Source organism: Gymnoscopelus microlampas, assembly GCF_963454915.1.
Source record: "Gymnoscopelus microlampas genome assembly, chromosome: 17".
In the NCBI taxonomy this organism is placed as follows: Eukaryota; Metazoa; Chordata; class Actinopteri; order Myctophiformes; family Myctophidae; genus Gymnoscopelus; species Gymnoscopelus microlampas.
Genome location: NC_139954.1, coordinates 30,116,362 through 30,140,256, shown reverse-complemented (window position 1 = coordinate 30,140,256; position 23,895 = coordinate 30,116,362). Strand labels below are relative to the sequence as shown.

General features: G+C 40.0%; 1 protein-coding gene across 2 annotated transcripts; it reads left to right on the top strand.

Moving 5' to 3' along the window:
• Positions 1-13,094: 13,094 nt before the first annotated feature.
• glra2 (glycine receptor, alpha 2) lies at positions 13,095-23,895 on the top strand (the record flags this gene model as incomplete). Of its 2 annotated transcripts, none has more annotated exons than XM_084084006.1 (9): positions 13,095-13,180; positions 13,780-13,898; positions 16,507-16,574; positions 18,273-18,496; positions 20,291-20,373; positions 20,479-20,616; positions 20,715-20,929; positions 23,118-23,267; positions 23,582-23,895. In XM_084084006.1, 9 exons carry the CDS (start codon positions 13,095-13,097, stop codon positions 23,864-23,866), a joined length of 1,368 nt encoding a protein of 455 aa, XP_083940132.1. In that variant the 3' UTR covers positions 23,867-23,895. The 2 variants fall into 2 exon arrangements, with proteins under 2 accessions (XP_083940132.1, XP_083940133.1); XM_084084007.1 differs by lacking the exon at positions 16,507-16,574 and adding an exon at positions 16,362-16,429.

Below are 23,895 nucleotides of genomic sequence, written 5' to 3'. Positions count from 1 at the left end.
AAAGATTTCCAAAAGAAGAACTTATCTCAAACATATTTTACACTACTTGTTCTCTGTCCCACCTCTTTGGCTGTGGAAAATGTCCTTTTCAGGTTGATAATACCTTCACGTCTTTGAATAATATGGTCATATTTTCTACTCCAAGTACTTACAGTGCAAAGGGAGGTTTGCAGATGAACGGTGTGCTTGCTAAAGCCTGATTTATATGTCGTCCCACCAGTGTCACACGCTGAAAGTGGGGAAATTAAACATTACCTGCACTCTGTGCCAGGTGGCAGTATAGTGTGTCATCACTTCTTATGGCCTTGCTTCATTAAAAAAACAGAGCCTTTAACCTGCCAATGAGAAATAAGTAAATCTTACCAACAATGATTGACATTCAGCAGAGCAACAGGATGAAACATGTGTGTGTGTGTGTGTGTGTGTGTGTGTGTGTGTGTGTGTGTGTGTGTGTGTGTGTGTGTGTGTGTGTGTGTGTGTGTGTGTGTGTGTGTGCGCGTGCATGCGTGCGTACGTGCGTGCGTATACACACACACACAGATAGTTGTATATGTCTAAAATCTTTAATGGTTGCCATGCATACAGTGGGCTGTACACATGTAGGCATTACAGAATAGTGGCTCTGATATCAAAAGATATCACGGCCGCTTTCAGGTCTTCCAATAGGCTTTATAAGAATTCCACTGTAAAGCCGAGCATGTTTAACCTGTGTAGTGTCGACTCAGAAGTGTTCTCTAATGTAACAGCTAACACCAATGTTCTTGTCAATGAAAACTTCAGAGTTGGTTCTGCAGATTGGCTGTACTTTTGTTTTGACTACAGCCTAGATGAAGCCTTTCAAACCAAATTGGTAAAATATCATCAGCTGGTGTCGATTATTTCACAGCTAGTCTACAGGTGTAAACCTTTAGTTTTAATATTTGTCAGCCTGCCTATAGGTTGTGTGTAGGTTAGTGGTCCTCGCTATGAGTAGCAAGATATTGTTCAGTATCTGCTATCATTGGTAGCCGCTCAATATGGAGGAGGTGTTGTTTATTATACCCATGAAATGCAGCCTTTATTGTTTGTGATGTCACTGACACAGCAACAATGTTGATACTCAGACATATGGACTGTAATTGACTGTCCCATTATCTGACTGCACCACTGCTGTTTATGTCCTTTTATATCTTGTATTTATGTGGACATGAATAAATTATTCAAATGTCTGTGTGTGTGTGTGTGTGTGTGTGTGTGTGTGTGTGTGTGTACATTTGTGCATAGTTGTCTCTCATCAAGTTGTCTCTAGTATTTGCCAGCATACAGACCAATGTGACATGTCTCTATCTTCACAGCTCTCCTTACACCTACTGTACATCTACAACCGGGTGTGGTTTTCTGAATTTTAAGAGTAATACTTGTTGTGACATTTTATTTTACAATATTGTTTTCCAGCACCTACTATTCCAAAAATAAGCCAGCTATTGTTAAAGTAAAGCCTATTGTTCGTGTGGCACATTCTCTCAGTTTTTAAGCACTAAAACTACTGATAAGCATTTTTTTTAGGTCACTGCTCTCATACTTTCTGCACATATCTATTGTGAGTTTCTTAATCATTAAAACCGGGAAAGCATCTGTGTCATTTTAGATTTAGCTATATAAATATAGCACATTGGTTGGCCATTCAAAAATAGCAGATCTGTTTTTTTTTTATCTTGAAAATGTGTGCAAATCTTTGAATATAACATTTTTAACTCAAATCTTTGCTTCTGGGGGTCCCTGGAACAAAATATTTTGAGATGGGGTGGGTCAAATACATATCATTTTGGGGGTCCTTGACATGAAAAAGTTTGAGCACCACTGATATAGCAACATAGGGTTTTCAGAAAACTGCTAGGATTTAGAAGGCATTTTTAGAATCGGCCTCAGGTCTTGTCTTAAAACACAATCCAAATGTGACCCACTTATACTGTGTATGTTTAACCTTTCAGAGCTTGCAACATTAAAAGAGATCTGAGTGGTTCAGTTCTCTCAGATCATAATAGTTAAAGGTATTGCGTAGAAAACTGCTATACTCAACAAAGAATACGAAGAATTTTATCATAACAGATGTAGCTTCCCTCCGGTTGACAGATACGATCACAAGGTTTTCTTTTCTTTTACAGACATTTATTAAATGCCGTGAGAACTGAATAAATAAACATAAATACAACAGACATTAATTCGGTATCACATTTTCTCAAACATAACAAAACATACAAAACCATACAAACAAATACACTGGCAACAATGAATTACCTCATTGGCCGCATCAAACTATATGGGGGAAACAATCTTGTCTTCTTCTTTATACCGTAAACTTAAACAGTTCTTCTTTAACTCTTTTATCTTAAATCTCTTCTTTAAACTCTTTAATTTATAATCTCGTCTTCTTTAAACAGCATCACACTCGACATCCTTTGTTTGTTGCATGTTGCAAGCTCTAGTGCTCAGAGTACAATGACTGACTCTGCCCCTGCTCTGGTAATTAAACAAATCTAAACCACCCTTGCTGAATGCTTGATTGACTGATCTGACTCAGCTGCCAGGTCATTGTGACCCTAGACATCAAGGCAACTCAAGTACACAGCACAAGCAAAGAGAACAGTCCAAACATGAATTGACCAAACAAAAAACATTATGAATTCTTAACTTATTCACTTATTTTTTTATAATAATATGAACTTTTAAACATGATGGCAGCTACAACAGATATCAGTAAATATCATATTCAGTATAGAGTTAAAGGACGACTTCACCCATTTTCAACCTATCTTCATATAATTGGTCCTCACTAATGCTCATTATATTATGGTACCATTTCTGTCTACTTGGTCTGTGTCTCAGGGGAGGGCTTTCAACAGTTTAGAAACCTGCCTACCAGTGACATCATCGATGTGGAATCCAAGCTAATAGAAACTGCAGGCTTTCTATTCCTGGAAAGTTAGCGTGCTACAATGGAAATCATTAGAGCATGATAGAGTAGAAGAAAATTGTACCATTTCATGAGCATTAGTGAGGACCAATTACATAAAGACAGTTTGAAAATGGGTGAAGTCGTCCTTAACCACTTGAACCCTAGCGTCCCTATTCTTTCCGAACACCCTATATTAAAACTGGCTTAAGGGAGGACCTGCCGGCTGGCCTGCAGGCGGGCGGGTGGACTTCTGACGCCACTCTGACTCAGACATAACCATAAACAAACCCCATACGCCCATGTATAGGCAGGACCACGGCCACGTCACTCTGACTCAGACATAACCATAAACAAAACCAATACAGCGTATTGGGTATATGGAGATCCGGTTGTCCAGGCAGAGCCACAGATCCGTAGCCTGGTAAACCCTCCCTCCAGAAATCTCATTTCCATTTGATTTCTGGAGTGAGTCTGGCCTGATCCGCCTTTCTGCAATATTGGCTCTGTACGCCAAAGGGACGAGCCTATCAGCGTCGTCGCTCATCGTTCTGTGATTGACAGCGACAGTTGGCTAATTAGGTGGTGAGTTCGAGTGAGCCCGAATGAAGCCGAGTGCAGCCTGAGTGCCTCCGACAAAAGACGAACGGCAGCCATTGTTGTTGTCCGAGTGCCTTCACTGTTTACTTTCGTTTTTAAAACGGTCTCAAACTTCTTTTTTGAGGCACGGAATTTACTATTAAGATATCGTTTGGATAGAATTTAGTTGTTTAACTTCATATATGTGGTCAATTAATCATGACAGAGCCTATTTAAAAATATACATTTAGAGAACCGGCCCGCCTGCCGGCAGGGGCGGGGAGTGACACGCATGTATCCCAATAAGGCAACCTATTTTGGGCATGGCTGTCTCAAAAGTCCCGTTGCGTCACATAGTCTGGAGGTGGTAAAAATGAACTGCTGATTGGCTGAAGGGGAAAAACGATCATTGGTTGAAGGGGTTGTCAGTCAACGGTATTACTCCCGCCCAACTCCAGCCCACAGCCAATATTGCAGAAAGGCGGATCAGGCCAGACTCACTCCAGAAATCAAATGGAAATGAGATTTCTGGAGGGAGGGTTTACCAGGCTAACAGATCCGACCACTATGCACATGTGCACATATGGGACGATGTGAGGGCGGCTATGCGGCCTGAACAGCTAGTGTGGTGAAAATAGCAGACTGGCTAATTCAGCATAGAGATTTGGTATAGAGGGAAAGGTCTCTGGGGGACCCTGGTCAACTAAGCATATATGGTTTAAGTGGTTAAACAATGCAGTTATAGTAGACAGTCAGCCATTTACTAATTACATTTTCAATACGTATTTTTTTCAAATTCCATTCATAATTATAGCTATATTTGCCGCTTAAATTACATTCTATGTCGTTCTGTAAGGCAGGGTAAAACATCTAAGGTGAAATGTCTCTGTTTCACCTGCTATGGTGTATTGATTTTTGCCAAATTAAACTGTATCTGATTATTCTTCCCCTAATTGATGAGAGCAGCTGCAAGTCAATACATCAATTTCTAAAGTAAAAACTAATTGGAATTTGGTGCTCATTTGTGACTGCTGTGAGACCGACAGGCAGGCACTTGACTGGGAGCAGTGGTGGACAAAGTACTCAACCAAAGTACTTGAGTCAAAGCATACATACTCTTGGTCAAATATTACTCTATATTACTAACTGCAAGTGAAAGTTGCTCTGTCAAATTTGTATTTGAGTTAAAATACTGGAGTAAGCCTACTTAAAGTATTCAAAAGTACAAGCTCACAACACAACAATGCAAAGCCTTGTGAGCTTGTAGATCGGCTGTGAGCTTGTAGATCGGCTGTAGGCTGTCCTTCCTATAAAATGTTTGGAGCCAAAACTACAATATTTGTCTTTGAAACGTAGTGGAGTGAAATTATCCAAAAAATACAAATACTCACGTAAAGTACAGATACCTACTAAAAAATACTTAAGTATAGGCTACAGTAGGCTACTCAAGTCAATCTACTTAGTTACTGTCCACCACTGGCTGGGAGGCAAGCAGGTGGGCGAAAAAACAAGAGGGCATAATAGCTGTTTATTATCTACTTCAAAATGAAAAATCAAATAGATTCCTCTATATGTGTGGATGGTGCTCCTAGAATTCATTGGCAGTTTTTAATTGCGTTCGCCGGCTGAAACCCTCTCAGCTTTTGAGGTTTCATTCGTCATCAGAGAAGTGCAGCTGCACCAATCCGCTTATCAATGTGTGTCTCGGTGATGTTTCCATGGAAACTGTGTTTACTGCCCCGTGGTGTTCTAAAAATGGTTCCAAAGTGATAACGGTGGACTGGTGAGTGTGGTGCAACGATGGGACATTGTAACAGGTGGAATCAAAATTAAAGCATTAGTTTTTCATATGATTTTAATTAAATGTCTAAAAATGAACGAGGTAAGCTTCTTTAATATTCATGGATATCAACAGGGTTGCCCTCACTTTAGACATACCGAATGTGATATTGCAAAAGAGAATCTATTTTTTATTTTGTTTATTTCTCCTTGCCTCTTTGTCTGCTTTTGTGTGTGTGTGTGTGTGTGTGTGTGTGTGTGTGTGTGTGTGTGTGTGTGTGTGTGTGTGTGTGTGTGTGTGTGTGTGTGTGTGTGTGTGTGTGTGTGTGTGTGTGTGTGTGTGTGTGTTCTTTTCATCCTCTGCCCATGATTTTGGCTGGCAGCATCAGAGAGCTGTTGAATGTGTGCATGTGAGCTGGTGAGTACAATTTAGATAGAGGCAAATTAGAAATGAAAGTTGACCTTGTGGCAGTCTACTTCCAGTATGAAGCTCAAATTGTGGAATTAGAAAGGCTAACTAATGTCATTATTTCTCTTTCTTTTCTAATAATGTGGATTTAATTGGTACAATTGTAAAACCTGGATACCTCCAGATAGGTTCCTTTTGCCAGTAAATCTACCAGAGGACCCATTATCATTATAATTGTGTGATTACTTTCCAGTGAACATCTCTTTTCAAGCTGGCAGTTTGGTTTTGATGTTCATTAATTAGCTCTTATAAGCTCAAGGTATGGAGGACAAGATTGTAGTTTTCAGTCAAAGGTAATACGAACAGTTTCTGTTTTTAAGACACTAGATTGATGCATTTTGACTGTGGCATCATTCCTCTTTTCTAGTCCTGATCTAAATTTGTGAGCATTATAATAACCCCTTTAATTGATAATTGTGTGAATTTCATGCTGTGCATGCAAACTGCGAAAGAGGCAATTATAAAATGTGTCTTTAAGAGGGATGTGACAGTACTCACTGATTACATGGCATTCATCAAGGAGGAATAAACCTTCAATTCATTGTCATTTTAAATGTGGACATTTTCTTGTCATGTAAGGGAAATATCATAAGAATGCTAAAAATGATGTGGAACATACAGTAAATGCGTACCAGACTGAAACATTCGTCAGACACATACCATAGCTGAGGGAATATGCCTCATGGTGAGCAACACAGGGTCATGTGAGGTACATCTTCATGATCGTGTAGTAAGATACCATAGTAACTGAAACTGAAAGAAAAGTATGTGATAGATAGATGTTATTCCATTATTCATATGCACTGACCACAGGCTGGTCACAGGCCTGTGAAGAGGATCCAGGGAAACTCTGCTTTAATAAGGACGGACGGCTCCACAGGGACATAGATTGCCAATGAGCTGTCAGAAATCCCTGACCAAACCACATCACTGGGTCATCTTACACACCCACACACATGTTAACCGTATCCACGGGTCAGCTACTGTAACATTCTGACACCGCCTCTGGATGGAAAAATCTATTCAGAAGGGTTAAGGTTAGGATTCTTTTTTTTCCATTAATTGATGTTTTGGGAGGCTCACAAGCTCACCCAGTTGCACCTAGTTTCCAACATTCTCTGTTATCTACTTCCATACAGGTAAATAGAATGGTGCATTGATTAATTGCATTTTCTTTAATACACAGGGGTTAAAAATGGGTGTACTGTGTAGGCTTTTTGGTTGTAGTTTATTTATGTGATGAAAGTGCATTCGTAATAACTGTAATAACTTTCAACATTTGGCTTTTTTCTTCAATATGTGTGTTTATTGGTTCCAATGCAGATGATAGGCTTGTCGATCCCAAAACATATTTTAACAAGACATAAGACTAAGACATTAAACCATTTCTTACATTAGTATCTTCTTTTTTAAGTGTTTAAATTTCACAGTTTTGTCCTTCCCAAGCCTTGACTTTTGATCTTCAATATCCCAGTAAGAAAAACACAACACATTGTGCAATGTGTCCCCTAGAGCGAAAAAGGAAAATGCAGCATGCAAAGCGAGCTAAATTCATTACACAGCAGCCAGACTAAGCTTTAACATCCACCTTAAATTAATTATCATGTTTCAAAGGATGGGTTAGAGGTAACAGTTACTTACAGTAAATACATTATTGTTTATAACAACAACAACAACAACAACAACAACAACAACAACAACAACAACAACACAGAGGCACGGACAAAATTACGTCAATAATGGCATTTAAACTTTTGTTTAAATGTCAGCTGTTCATGTATTATAACATTATAACGACAGCATGTATTATAACATCTATTGATATATTTGTAGATACATTGATGCACATGGGTCTATGTACAATGCATAAGTAAGGGTCCAAAAAAGAAAATCTGTGAAAAACATTTTTCATTAATAATATTTGTTTAATGCACAATTAGCAATACAATAAGTAAGGTCGGAAATTTGAATAACCTAATAATAATTACATTACCTAATACCTAACACAGAAAAACATCAAAGTGGGTACAATCCATGCACTACTGTCAATATAAAATATAAAATATAATAAGACAAGCATGACGTGTGGAAGAGAAGACATGAGGTGTCAATTTAAGACAAATATATACTTTGTCCATCCATGACCATAATAACAATCAGTTATTTTCACCAAGCAACACAGTCATAGGACAAAGTATAAATGAGGCTTTAGACTCAGATATTGGATAATGAAAAACAATGTTCCTCCTGTGCTGTACCTCAAAAGACAGCTTCCGCTCCCTGTCTAAAAATGTAATGTGAGGAGAACAGGTTCAAGGTGGTATTTAATTGTAAAACATAAACATGTAGCAGTGGTATAGCAAAGAACATAATAGTCAATCAACTGTACTGTGCTACTCCTGTCTATGAGCTTGCAAGAATATCTACCTCTCTGTATGTGGACACATTCAGCGGGTGACAGTCAGTCATCTTTTAATATGTTCACATATTTGACAGTGTGCATGCTAATCACTTTTATGAAAGCGTGTTTTGTGCAAGCGCATCATGTTCTATATTCTCTGTTTACGGTGTGCCTTAATCAGTATAGCCTACTTAGGATACATACTCAGTCGTTTTTATGACCCACTTCTCCTCTATAAAAATGACAGCAGTTATGAAGGAAGGAAGTTTCCCTGTTACCTTCTCACAGACCTGTTCGGATGTAACATTCAGTTGCATCAGCTTGCAACGTTCACTATAGGGATTTTCCAACCAGAGTTGAGAAATACGAGGTTGCATTAGGTTGGAATATCAACACACATTAATATTCAACACAAGATGCTGCATATGAAGGATTAGTTTAGCTATAAATATCTTAAAAAGCAGGGGAATAAAATGTTGCCTCTCTGTCACTGTCCTTCTTATGGGTAATTGGTCCTATAACATACGGCTAAGCTCCACTGAGGGGAAAACTGATGTAAACAAGTTAAGCAATTGGAATTGTGTTCAATCTTCAATCTCTTCTTTCATCCCTTTGACAGCTGCACAGCTCCAGTGCCATTGCTCAGTGAGACAAGCCTGCCAGCCAGAAATAGATAAATTGTGAGTCAGTGTCAATGTTGAGCAGAAACCGGCCAGGGAAAAGAGTATGTGTATTGTTTAGGTCTGGGTGACTGCACAGAGATTGCAACTGAGATACCCGACCGAAGAAGCAACAGGACATGCAGCCCTATCGGAAGATGTGATGGATTCACTACAACAGTAAGCCGTGGCCACTGATTCATATAAAGAGCTGTTATTTGTTATTCACTTGTTATTCAACATGAATACATTGAACAGTCTGAACAAGCACCATATGATCATATGCAGCCATTTCACTGTGCACAGATTGAAACCTAATGTATACTTCACCATAGTGGCCTATAAAGACAGAGAGACTGTGGAGCATGTATGAGTCTCTAGACTTGGGGAGTGGGGGGGAATCAATGAGGTCTCAGTGCTCACTGGTGGAGAAAGGCTCAGTGACTATCAGGCCGTTCCTACTGATGGAAGAGAGCTGTGATTGACAGGTAGGTTCCAGTGAAGACCAGTGCTCTCCTCTTCACCTGTCCTCTGGGATAAGATGGACCGAGGAGCAGCGACCTCCCAGGCTTCGAGACTGGTGAATCACCCATGGCACCAAAGCCTCTGACTGTGCCATATGCATCCAGTACAGTCTTTCCAACACATGGCCATTATGTCCACGCTGAGACCACGTGTGTGCTTCCTGTATTTGCATTTATCATTCTCCTGCGGCCTTCTGGTGTAGAACTCTCAAAATAGCTTCATTTTTCTGTGTGGAGGGGGAGGATTATGATAATTGCATGGATTGTTGTGTCTTTGGTGAATTCACAAATCCTTCCTCTCTTACTCTACACAGGAGTTCAGTTATCAAATCCTTTGCATTCTTTCCTCTATTGCACCTGCAGGGTTACGCAATCTAAACTTGACTGTGTTCACCACAAGTCACTTTCCTTCCCCCCATCCTGATACAGTATGCATTGGATGGTATCCATGTGGTGAATTATAGAGTGGAAAAGTCATTAAGTGGGATAAAGATACAAGGAATCAATGCTGCTGGATACTGCTCCATGCTTGATTCTCTCCAGTCCAGTGCACACAAACATCAGGGTATAGCTCAAGCCTGCCTGTTGTTTCCAGGTGAAGTGTCCTCTCCACCAAGCACAGAACTCCCTGGTTATGGAAAGGGATCGATGAGAGCTGTCTATCCAGACTACATGGGGACTAAATAGACGCGTTCTGCATGGCTTCTGCTTTAAAACACATTCTCTTCAATAAAACTCTTCTCTTACAGTACACTGCATGGAAACCCCATGGACATGCCTTCTACTGCATCTTGTTGTCCCACTTGATACATTAACCCAATCAAAGAATAACTTAATTATAAAACAACATATCATTATCAATGATTTGATATCATTATTATAATGATATCATTATCATAATGATAGCATATCATTATCAGTGATCATATCATATAATTTTAGAGGAAAATATTCCATTGAACTGATTAAAAAACAGGAAACATTTTGTTTGTGTTTGAAGGTTATAAATGGAGCCGCAATCCTTTTAGACAACAGAGGCTCTTGGTGGATAGCACTATAAACCAGATGATATAAAACCCTTAATTCCCCGCAGACTAGAAGGCAATAGCAGCCAGTCTTAGCTGTATGTGGGCAGCTCTAAAACAGCGCCTTTGCCTGTCTTGAGCTTTTACTTTTAATGGCAGTGGAAACTGCTCGATGAATGAAACAGACAGCTCTTGTCAAAGGGATTATTCTGTTTTATTCTTCCTTTCACAAAGAGGGATAAGCTACACGTCTCTCTCCCTTTGGTGACACAGAGATTTGACTTTCCTTCTCTAATTATGTGACCCACCTGGCCAAAAGGTCTTTTCTTATGGAGACTAATGGCCAGTTGAAACCTAGGTTGGTTGTCGTATCAGTCAGACCAGACAACTGCAGCTGTCTTTTGAGATGGAAAATAAATCGCTTGAGGGCTGAGTTGAATCTTGATCCTTGCCAAAACAGATTTGATTGAATTGAACGCCATACTCCATAAAATATGCAGAATTATAATCTTTTGTCTTGGATCAACCCTCTGGGATAAGAGCCACACATAACTAGTTCAAGTTCATATTCTGCCAAAAAAAGAGTCTGACTACATAATATCTATGTTCAATTGTGAGATGAAGGTAATTGTGAGTCCCCATTAAAAAAAACACTGCCAAATATTTGCATATTGGTGATGGATGTAGCATGATGCATTCATCATTTAGGGAACAACGCATGCTGTTAGACCCCTGACACCAGAGGTCTCACACCATGTTCTAAGACCCACACCAGATCAAGCCATACATCCTTTACCATGAGATCAAATGTGACAGGTTACAACTTCAGTAATATCATAAGGGGCGTGGGGGGTGGCTGGGTCAGTACTCTTAGATTATTTCCTCCTCAGACTGAGACAGCCCATCTCTTATGTCAGATGGTCTGGAGAACCTGTCAGACTAAAGTGTAACATAGCCCAGAGCATGTCACAGTATTCAGCCATATGATGCGCTGAGAGTAATCTCACAACATAATGCCTATGGTTGGCTTGGCGTGAATGAAAGATGTTCCCTCCGCAACACATGCCTGTGTGTTCAAGTGGAATGACTCATTCGTGCCTCTGGTCGATGAGACACTTTCAGCCCACACATAGGCTTATACACAGCCAGGTCAGTAGCCCATATAATCCCAAATTTCACGACCTAAAACAAATACGTTTCACAAATATGTATTTTTCGGTGGCTGCCAAATATAGCAGCATGCTGAACTTCTGTATAGTTGCCCTCCTTTGACAAGAGGGACCCTGTACTCCACCCTAATGTCTCACTGTCTGTGTTTGTGTCTGTCAGTCTCCATCGTCTCGCTCTGGGAGTCCAACCTTTCAGCATTTCCAATGATGTGCCTCAAAATCTGTTTCCAGGGCAACAAGGGTAGCTACCAAATACATTCCCAGCAGCTTCTTGCTGGTGTTGTCATTTGTTTACACTATTCATATCTGGGGGAGGATGAGCTTGTTCCAAACAAAGGATGTGAATAAAAAGAGCACATGCAGCTAAACTGAGTCAAAATAAGAAAGTGGAATAACCAAACGAATCTAAAAGCCAACCTTTCAATCTTTGCTACAGTTGTTTGCCAAAACAAATGATTCTGTTTCATCCAGATAAATTGCACTTGAGCAAACTTCATGATTGTCCATTATTACAAAGGCATGCAACTGGAGTTCACAATTCACATTTCTGGAATGTGTGGGTTGAAATAAATACATGTTTGCATTCTCTTTGTCAATTATGGCACATCAGTGATCACCTAGGCTACAACATAGAATAACTTGTGAAATGTGAAAAGGCATTTTTGAAGCCTCGAACAACCCTCAAAACAGCCAATGATGCTATATCCATGACGCGCAGCTGCGCGCACTGGGAGTTTCCGAATCAGCAGATAGTATAGTCAATGCAAAGCTCTGCCACATAAAACGTATGCTATATAAACCTTTTAGTTTAGTGGGGAAAAAGGAACAAACTAACATTGGCCAAATTGTCAAATAATATAAGAAAGAGGCACATTGATCTACATGCTCACACCGCCTCGCAGCTTGTAGATCTGCTCACAATATTCATCTGTGGAGCCGAGTCACACAAAATTGAACGCCTCAACTCCTACATGCGAAGTGCTTATCGGGGGGGGGGGGGGGGGTCCAGTTCAAATGTGATTATTTTGGGGGTCATGGCCCGAAAACCGCTGGTTTGTCGCACTTATTAAAAATCGACTCACGTCCTCCAGTTTTAAGCGTTGCGCTTGCGCGTAAAGGAACCAGGAGCTGTCCAAGTGCTGAAATGAAGAAAAAAAAGGCATTCCACTCCCATTCCTCAACAGAGGATGATGGTCCGCTTTACCTGAGCAAGTCTCCACTTCGTGACCAATGACAACAACAACTGTCTCTTAACAGAACGAACCTTTAAAGCAAACGCCAGGCAGAAGCTCCAATCAATGCATTTTGAAGATTGAGCTTTTCGACGCGCACACTTGATGTTTCTTCACATCTTGTCAAGAAAGCTGCGTCTGGGAGTCAGAGTTTGATGAAACTAAACTATGATCCTTTGCTACTATATACTGGAATGTGGATTGTGTATGACACGAGGCTACCCAAACACTCATTTGGTGAGGAAGAAAGCGACATTATTCCCGTTTGGATTATGTGTTTGACCAACGTAAACATATGGAAATGAAATAAAAAAAAAGTGAACCCATGAGAAAACCAAGAGGAATGAATCGGTCCTTCATAAGAGTCTTGACAGCTTTATTTGTATGTTTTATGGAGACCAACAACTTCAGGTGGGTTTTTTAATGTATACCACTTTACATTCAGTTTTGTTATAACCTATATCGTAAAATAAATTACCTGTTCCAAGTTTGAAAAAATAGATGTCATTAGAAATATGTGTACATTTTTTAGAATATAATTAAAACAGAATGATTATAAAATACTATTGAAAAATGCCAATAAATATATCGTTCTTTTTTTTTTAAGACTAATATCTTCCCATACGTCATACACCATAAATTGCACAAATTTGACTAAAGTAGCTTGTAGTAGGCCTATGCAATATGTATTTGAAGACTGCATGCATACATCGTTTTGGAGGGTGGTTTTTGTATGGATAATAATCTGGATTCGAGTGTTTAACGCGTGTTGTAGTTTTCCCAAAGTGTATCCATTACTCAGAGTATAGTAAGCAAGTGTGTAGCCTACTGTATACACACGATGTTTACAGCTACTGAGAGCATTAAATGCTCTCAGTAGCTGTAAACATCGTGACAATTGAGCCTTTTCTCTCCGTTTGAACTGTCTGTGGGATGCGTATTAGGCTACAGCCATGGAGACATTGTCGTATTACGGAGCATTGGGCATTATTATTGTATTTTTATTCCAGGGTTGTGGATGCCAAGGAGCACGAGTCCAGAACCGTACCCCAGTCTCCATCAGACTTTCTGGATTCACTAATGGGTCGAACATCTGGTTATGACGCACGAATAAGACCATTTTTCAAAGGTTTGTTTTTCAAAGTCTGTTCAAATAATTATTTTCTCAGTCAATCATTATCTCAGCTATACCTTATGTTGGCTTATTGATAGATATTTGATTAAGCATGATGACCATCTGCTCAAACAAAGCATCATCATGCTACCTGTCAATCAATACATCTTCTTCAAAAATAATTGTTTTTTGACTACAAATGGCAGAAGGCTACCAGTCCTCTGATTAGAAAATCGTTGCTATCTAGCCTAGATGGTAACATAATCATCCCAACCATTTTCATAATGTATGGACAATCTCTACACAATCTAAACCAGTAGAAATAGTGTGGCAACAACAGGTTAGTATTTGACATAGCACATCCCCATATAGGAGTTTCCTTTACAATGTCAGATAGACTCAGCCCCCCCCCCCCCCCCTCCCAAAACAAATAAATCAATTTTGAAACAGTGAAAGAAGACATCAAAACAACACAATGAACTACATGTGCAGATTAGCACTAGCAGCAGACAAGGATTCCAAATGACAGGGAAATGATGGATGGGGTCCCCCCGGCTAAGCTGCAGGCTCCTGGCTTCCTGTGTTGTGATGCTGGGGAGAGACACAACATCTGTCATTGGAATGGAGCTGAGTAAGGAGGGGGTGTAGAATGGGGACCCAGGCCCAGCTCAAGCCCACCTACACCACGTTAGGTCAGATGGGCTGGGATTGTGGTGTAAGGGTGCTGGGACAGGGAGAAGGATCAGTGATTGATCAGCGAAACTCGGCTGTGAAACGAAAACAGATATTCCAGATATTCTTGTACAGACAAGATCTTATAGTGACTGAATTGCTGTGAGAGGAAGGCATGTCTTATACGCTAGCTGCTATTTTCAGTGAAAGATGAAACAGCAACAACTGTTTCTAGCCAGCAAAGAGGAGGAGAAGTCATGGATTATAAAAAGACATTCTGGCACAATACACGATTTTAGGTGTGTTGCTGTTTTAATAGCTATTCTCCATGTATTTAAGAGTTAAGAGCTCCAGTAATCCTGTTTCACTATCTCTCTCTGTCTCTGCTTTATCTCTGTTACACACGTGCTCACTGGCTCACTCGCACACAAAGATGCACACGAAGACACAGACAGACAGACAGACAGACAGGCAGGCAGGCAGGCAGGCAGGCAGGCAGGCAGGCAGGCAGGCAGGCAGGCAGGCAGGCAGGCAGGCAGGCAGGCAGGCAGGCAGGCAGACAGACAGACAGACAGACAGACAGACAGACAGACAGACAGACAGACAGACAGACAGACAGACAGACAGACAGACAGACAGACAGACAGACAGACAGACAGACAGACAGACAGACAGACAGACAGACAGACAGACAGACACACACACACACACACACACACACACACACACACACACACACACACACACACACACACACACACACACACACACACACACACACACACACACAGCCATGTACAAAAACATAGTGTAAACATGATTTTGGTTGAGAAGCCATTAAGTCGCACTTGGAGTGTTGAACTGTAAGCCCATGACCTGATTTGCTTGCTGAGTTTGTTGTGAGGAGAAACAAACATTTTTCTGCTACTACTGTTAAATGGCCTGACGACAAAACCGAGGCAAATATTAATACCAAGTTTCATGCAATATTGATAAGTGCAGGGGAGGGCTGTATGCATACTTCACTTAACAAGAGAAAAAGATTTGCTGTGGCTTTAAATGGTACAAACTGTCACGTCTTACCAAGAGATTTCACTTCAGAGGACCCTGGAGTAAAAATGACACCCTGCAGTATGAGAGAGAAAGCTTTATTTCTAAGACAGCCTGGGATAGAACGTTTTACGATTTGATATGGCATTGGGTACCATTCATTTAACATTGTCATTCATGCTTTATGTGCGCACTCATCTTTGTGTGCCTCTGAAGGAGCATTATGATATTAAAAATTGCAGAAAGTTTTCTTTAAATTAACCACAGATGAAGCCATGAAAATGTACTGTATATCAGATATGGCATTATTATACACAGTATTTCAGAAAGCTTCTGTTACATTGTATCTGGATTCAACTGTCTTTTAACTATAACCAACAAAAGTCTGTTACAGTATGTTTTATTAATGATACAATTTAATAATACCATCCAGATAACATCTGACTTCTGTTTCTGTCCAAAGACAGGGACATGGGTGTGGTCAGATCACTCTGCACCTGGTGAAATAAAACAAAGTATTACCATGCACTTACGGTGCCTTCATGAGAAATACTGCTTCTTGAAGCAGTATTTGCAGGAAAATGTCTCAGCTCAACAGTATGCAGTATGAAACAGCAAGTTGAATCCAGCAGAACATTATTCCTTTTACCACCTATCCAGACACAGTTCGTACTAGAGATATGGAAGTAAGAATGCTTGGCTTTTTCCCCTGTCATGTCATTTTCGCTGTCATGTCATTTTCATTCCATTTTGCAGGTCCCCCAGTAAACGTTACATGCAATATTTTTATCAACAGTTTCGGCTCTGTCACAGAGACAACTATGGTGAGTCCTCCAGTCTTTTCTGATTGATTCTTGCCCTGTCCTATGTATCATTTTGTTATCTGTCCCCCAACTTGCAGGTCCACCCGTTAATGTTACCTGCAACATATTTATCAACAGCTTTGGTTCTATAGCAGAAACTACGATGGTGAGTTGAGCATCCACTGAGCTCGGCCATCCATGTCTTCCACCCTTGCTCTCTGCTCTGGAGCTAAGGCTGAATCATCCAGTTCATTTACCACAATCGAATGTTTCATGTCTAATTTCAAATTGTACTCATACGATTTTGATCATCCAAGTCTATTGGCGGCTCCAATAGCCACATATTGTGGCGCTACCTGAACCTTGTATTACAACTGAGAATCATGACTCTCGTGATACCTAAAGCAACATTGGATTATTCATCCCAATATGTCTTTGTACATACAGTATGTTAAATTACTCCAGATTTTATAATCCGCACAAAGACTGCCAGTACTCAATTTAAGTGCAGCCAATACCCTTGTGTGGGGGGCTTACGGCTTTAGTCTCAAACAGATTGATCAGCGTCATGTCCGAAGACACCCAACTAACTGCTCAAGGGGTAAACAACATCAAACCTGGCATTCTTCACTTGAGCTCGTTCAGAAGCCACCGAAGAATTCATAATGAGTTGTGCTGATGATCAAATAAGTTTGGATGAAGTCTGGTTGCACAAGACTTATTTTTCATACCACTGCCAAGGAGTACCACAGCCTTTAGACAAACATAAAAACACACCTTTTAGGTTTGTAACATTTGGAACTGCCAATATACAAATATTAAACAAGGTGAAGACATCTCATAATCATGTCAAGTCAATCAATCGGCTTCTGAATATTTATTTTTATTATTTTTATTTAATTTTTTATTTTCACATTTAAAAACAACAAATTTGTAACAACAGCATAATATTGTGTTGGGATGTGCAGGTGAGATTTAGAAAACCCTGTCGGGTTTATAAGGTTAATCTCACCTCACTTAAGAAATACAAGAAAGAAATACAAAGTAATAAAAAACAAAAATAAATTATTTTGCAACATACATACAAATATACAAAATACAAATACAACAATAGATACACAGTATGAATACTAGAGAATAATGCAACTAACTTCATCTACAGAATCCAATGGATTTTCTTTGTCAGACATTGCTTACTCATTGCTCACATCATCTATCTACCATTATGGCTCTTAATGATTATTGGCTACTGAGAAAGTTTTTGTACATTCAGTATATTTCAAACTTAAATTCCACAGTGATACAGTGACTAGATGATGGTATTGTTTGCTATAAATTGCTAGATACATTAAAACTCATCCATACTTTTATGCAAAGATTTATTGTTTCTGGGGAAAACACACACACACACACACACACACACACACACACACACACACACACACACACACACACACACACACACACACACACACACGTTATTGTGAATGTAATGTTATTAATGTGATAGCAATGTAATGAGATGTCCCATGTTTGATTTTAATAATTGTAAAATTATGCTTATGGCATGTACTGATGCAGTGTGTAATGCATAGAAATGAAAATGCACAAGGCAGTTTTGCAATTATAAAGAAATATCTAAGAATAGCAAGAATGACTAGTTCTGCTACCATAATAACATGCATGTTTCATACATCAAAGCTGGGCACAAAGCAAAATCCTCTGTGTTAATTTAACTCTGAGAGTATACAAATGTAACCAAATGGACCATTTGGTTCGATTTATACACTCAGAGTTTAATTAAAAGTTAGAATTTTACAGTGTAGTATGTAAGTATGTAAATGTGTACTTGTCACCTGCGTAGGACTACAGAGTGAACATCTTCCTGCGGCAGAAGTGGAAAGACCCTCGGCTGTCATACGTTAAATACCCAGACTCCTCCCTTGACCTGGACCCTTCCATGTTAGACTCCATCTGGAAACCTGACCTCTTCTTTGCCAATGAGAAGGGTGCCAACTTCCATGACGTAACCACAGACAACAAGCTCCTAAGGATCTTCAAGGACGGGACTGTGCTGTACAGTATCAGGTAAAGTGAAGGACATACAGACGTTACAGGATTGCAGGTTAAAGCTGCAATCCATGATTTTCATGTCCTGCCTGGGATTTAAACCGCATGGGAGACCAAACGTCGCTCTTCAAGGTGGAATCCTAGCTTGGCAAGGGGAGATATTGCACATACTGTATGAGCTTAAGGCAGTGCTACCTGTCAACCAGTAGGTGTCCTACCTGACACCAGGGTATATATTTCTCAATGGAACAGATGGGAGACCAGACAACCCCACTGCAGATGTGCTAGTGCTATTGTATTAACATACTCTACTATACAAATTGGTAAACATAAAATGTTATTCATTGAAATAAGTTCCACATCGCAGCTTTAACAGAAAGGAGAATGGATATCTTAGATTTATAACTGGAAGCAATGGAGATGTAGCCATAAAATGTTTGCATGTGGCATTGAAGTAGTTACATTGTAACTACTTTAATGCCACATGCATCCAACTCATGCCGTAACTGTTACAGCATGAGTTTGAGGCTGAAATCTCAAGAAGAAAATATCTGAGAAAAGAAGCTGAAGCAGATAATAGATAATTATGAGCTCTGATTCCATGCCTGCTTACCCAGCAGGCTATTGGCTCACTGCTCTTACTCATTGCAGACATCAAAGACTATCTACCCAGAGTAAGCAGCTTTGAGTGAATGTAATTCAATATTGATCTAGTCCCTAGATTCTAGTCCCAAGAATGAGCACATTTATATCTCCCAAATACAGTTCCCATGCGTGGTAAAGATTTTACAAAGGAACACAGACTGCAAGATCGTAAACTAATCCTGAGGGTGGTTGTTGTTGTTGTTTAGAATTAACTTAAAACATGGTTTGATGAAAGCATGCGATACATTAATCTCCCTTCTCCCACATGCTTCGATATAGTCAGAATATGTTTGCAGGGCTGTTTGAGATCAATGGCATTCTGGGAGATGGGGTTCTTGACTGGAGATATGAGCTAAATTGCTTTATAATGATTTGTATGATGAACATATTAGTCATGTAAGTAATAAGTATACATTGTAAAAAATAAATCCTTAAAAGATAAATAATAATAATAATAATAATGATAATAGTAATAATAATCTATACTATAATTTACGGAAGCTCTGTCTATGTGTCGGCATACAGCATTATCTATCCCAGTGTAGTTGAACAGGATCAGTAAGAAAAGACTCACTTCAGAAAGATGCAACCCACACTTAATGGATGACACTTAATAGGCCCGTCTAGCAAAATCGGCCCTACATTTGATCACAAATCTGTGCAACAAGATATGAAAATATGTTTCATTTCATTTCAATGTAATTTCAGTCACACACAGCATTCGATTTTTATCTGCGATGCCCCAGTATAAAGCAGATCAATTTGGAGTCCACTTAAAGATCAGTTTCTGGCTGAGCGGGGCCCAGGTGTGGACGCAGACAGCGGTCTGGTGCAAAGAAATGAAAGGCGGTTAGCCACTTTCCCCATCCACAAGAGACATGATGACAGAGCGAGCAGACAGTAGACCACAATGCATCTCAGAAACAATAAGTCCCAGTAATGAAAGTGTGATAGGAACCTGCTGAAGGGAATCCCACATGCTGTGTCAGAGGCTGTCTGAGAGAAGAAATGAGAAGCAGAGATAGAATGCAAATGCTATGTCTAGGTTTGTGAACAAGCACTCTGTATTTCCTAATCCATTTCAAGTAAACAAGTTTATGTTTAAAATGTGCTGAATAAAATAAAAATAAAAACAACATCAATTGCTGTGTTTTGTATACACCGTAGGTTGACTCTCATTCTGTCCTGTCCAATGGATCTGAAGAACTTTCCAATGGATACCCAAACGTGCACAATGCAACTGGAAAGCTGTAAGCTGCTTTTCTTACCATTCTTAGCTAAATTGAAATGTGTTGCATGTATATACTGTGTGTCTTTGATAGAATTCTGTTTCATTTCTCCATTGCCATCTTCAGTTGGTTACACCATGAACGACTTGATCTTTGAGTGGGAGGAGAACGGTGCGGTGCAGGTGTCAGAGGGACTCACATTACCTCAGTTCCTCATGAGGGATGAGAAGGAGATGGGCTACTGTACCAAACATTACAACACTGGTCAGAGAACACACATACTATATATCCTTGTATACGTCCTTGCCTTTCACAGTTAAAATTGTCTTGCTAAAATTGCACTTGTTGAAATCACTCACCAGGTAAATTCACCTGCATTGAGGTGAAATTCCGCCTGGAGCGTCAAATGGGCTATTACCTGATCCAGATGTACATCCCCTCTCTCCTGATCGTCATCCTCTCCTGGGTCTCCTTCTGGATCAACATGGACGCCGCGCCCGCCAGAGTGGCACTGGGCATCACCACCGTGCTCACCATGACAACCCAGAGCTCCGGCTCCAGATCTTCCCTTCCAAAGGTAAACCTCTCTGTCTTCACGTCAACAGCCTGAGGGGTCAGTGCCAAAGTGTGAGGCTAATAGGCTGGGCTCTTGGATCAAATGCTCCTCGATCTCTCCCCCGTGTCACAAGACATGGATAATCTGTCGCTATTACACTGATGGAATGGATATGGTAAATAGACCTATATGAGGACATGCTGCACAGAATCTTAAACACTGGGGTGAAATTGTTTATAAGGAGCTAAGTGGCAGGCAATTGATGGATTTAAAGCCTTTTCTCAGATGATGTTATATTGTGTGACAGGTATAAAGGAAAGAGATACAACACAGACATGAAATGCACCATGTCTTGGGTCTATTTAATTCCTCAGCTCACAAAAGCATAAACAAGGAACATAAAAACAAGAATTAACTTTATTTGAGGAAATCACAGCACCCTCCATTTTGTTACATTAGAGATGCTGCCAGTTAATGTGCATAGTTTACATTGCTACAGTAGCTTATTTTCCCACATAATAAATTGGCCTGCACACTTGGTCTGTACAGTACTACTACAGGCATTGTGCATCAGCTATAGTAGATCAATCACTTCTCCCACACCACGGCCTACATAATATGACCACTCAAGGGCTTTGCCATGTCAGAGTCCCACATGAAAGACATAATAAATATTTAAACAGGGTGCTTTGAAAGCCTCCGTCTCAGGAAAAGTAAACAAAAGCTCAATATGCCTTAAATGCCCACAAATAGCTGACTTGTTTCCTTCCCTCCAATGCAAATCAGCTGTCATGATGGAAGACAAAGCCCAGGTCATCCATTGATGAATAAGAATGTGTCTTCGGGCTCCTTTCAACTTCATCTTCAACTCAACCCGAGTGAATACTGAGATGGAAACCAATGCTGAAGGTCCAAATTAGAGCTATGGTTTCCAGTCTATTACCTTAGCAAATAAGGCACCAATTATTTCCAGCTGTGCCCTATAGCTCTGCAATCATGGATATTACTGTCAGCACTTGTTAGTAAACACCACTGCTAATTATAGTCATTTAGAAGTCACAGCAAATTATTTTACATATAGAGCACACTAAAGGCAGATTTAAAAGCCTGACTAAAGTTATATAACTGTAGCGGTTATTTGGTGTTGGCTGTTAGATATTTTGGTTCAAAATAGTTGCCTTTCCATTTAACTAGTCCACTGTCAGGAAATATGTACAGTAGCAGTACAGTAACTTCAAAGATACTGTATATTCATCCATCAGATCTACCGCATTCTGTCATGTGATTGGTCAGGGTAGGGCCTAATCAATTGGTTACAGCTTGCAGCTGGTTAACCTTAGGTATGGGTTTGGTGTGGTTTAATTAATCAATTAATTTCAGATAAGGTTAGGCACGGTTGGTATGGTTAAGTGTAGGCATGAGTTTGGTGTGGTTTAATTAATCAATTGATTTTAGTTAAGGTTAGGCACTTAATAATAGTATGTTTGTGTATGCATGGGTTTGTTGTGGTTTAATGAATTAATCTTAGTAAAGGTTAGGTACTTTTAGTATAACGTGCAGGCATGGGTTTGGTGTGGTTTAACTAGGCCTAATTATTTTTTGTTAAAGCAGCAGCACTATGTAGTTTGGGGTATCAGTAGCCACTTTGGACACAAATAACATGGCAGCCAACGTCTTTGACTTCATTACCCAAGAGTCTCTGCAAGCATGTCCGGCGAGAACACGCTGTGATTGGCCAGTCTTCGCTTTGACTGGCAGTTCTCCCTTGGTGCTTTGGCCAATGCCAGGATGATACTAATTTGTCTCCCCTATACATAGTAATAGTCAAGCCCTAGCAGGGACCCCCCTGAGTCTATACATTTATGGAAGGATGATATTTTATAAGTTTGTGGGACATAGTATGCTTATAGATGTTAAAAAGTGACAGTGCTGCTTTAAGGTTAGGCACTTTTAGTACGTGAAGACATAGTTTTGGGGAGGTTATAGGGTAAGGATTTGTTATAATTCCTTTACCAATGCCCTCCCAATATCGATGGGTGAATATATCCACTGCCCTAATGAAAATTTAACCAACCATTTTTAAACAATTAGTAAACAGTTTCATAATTCAAATGGTTCGTATGCGTTATAGAATTCATACCACATAAGAGTCATGTATCGTTTCTGTCAGTTTGGAATTTTTAATAAAGGGAAACCATTTTGTTCACAGGTCTCTTACGTGAAAGCCATTGACATCTGGATGGCTGTGTGTCTGCTCTTTGTGTTTGCTGCGTTGCTGGAATATGCTGGAGTTAATTTTGTCTCCAGGCAACAGAAGGAGTTCCTTCGCTTGAGGCGAAGGCAGAGAAGGAATCACAAGGTAAGCCAGCGTTCAAATCCCTACAAGGTGGCTGCCTGGTGACCGATTTATTTTTTGGACAGAGACTCGATGTGGCTGGAAGTGCTTATCATTTGACTGAATAAATGCATATGACCTAAATAGTTTATCTTTTCAGTCTGGGCATGTTGTTGTGTAGATATTCATTTGTGTTCACTTATGACACAGCCCAATGGGCTTCATCCTATGTCATGACATACGTCATATCATCAGGTTACAGGATTAAGCCCCTGAGTCACATGTGTCTTAATTAAAAAGATCACGTGAACACTGAACATGCGTGTTTCTTTGTCCAGGATGACGATATGCAAGAAGGCCGATTTAACTTCTCTAGCTACAGCATGAGTCAGTGTCTGCCGACGAAAGATGGCACAGCTGTTAAGAATGCTACCCCAGCTCCTAATCCTCAACCACCTGCCCCAAAAGACACCGAAACCAGAAACCAGGAAATCAGGAAGAGGTTTGTAGACAGAGCCAAGAGGATAGACACAATCTCCAGAGCGGCTTTTCCTATGGCATTCCTCCTCTTCAACATATTCTACTGGATCACCTACAAGATCATCAGACACGAAGGCATCTAATGGCTCCTGTGAGTTTTGAACCTTCCATA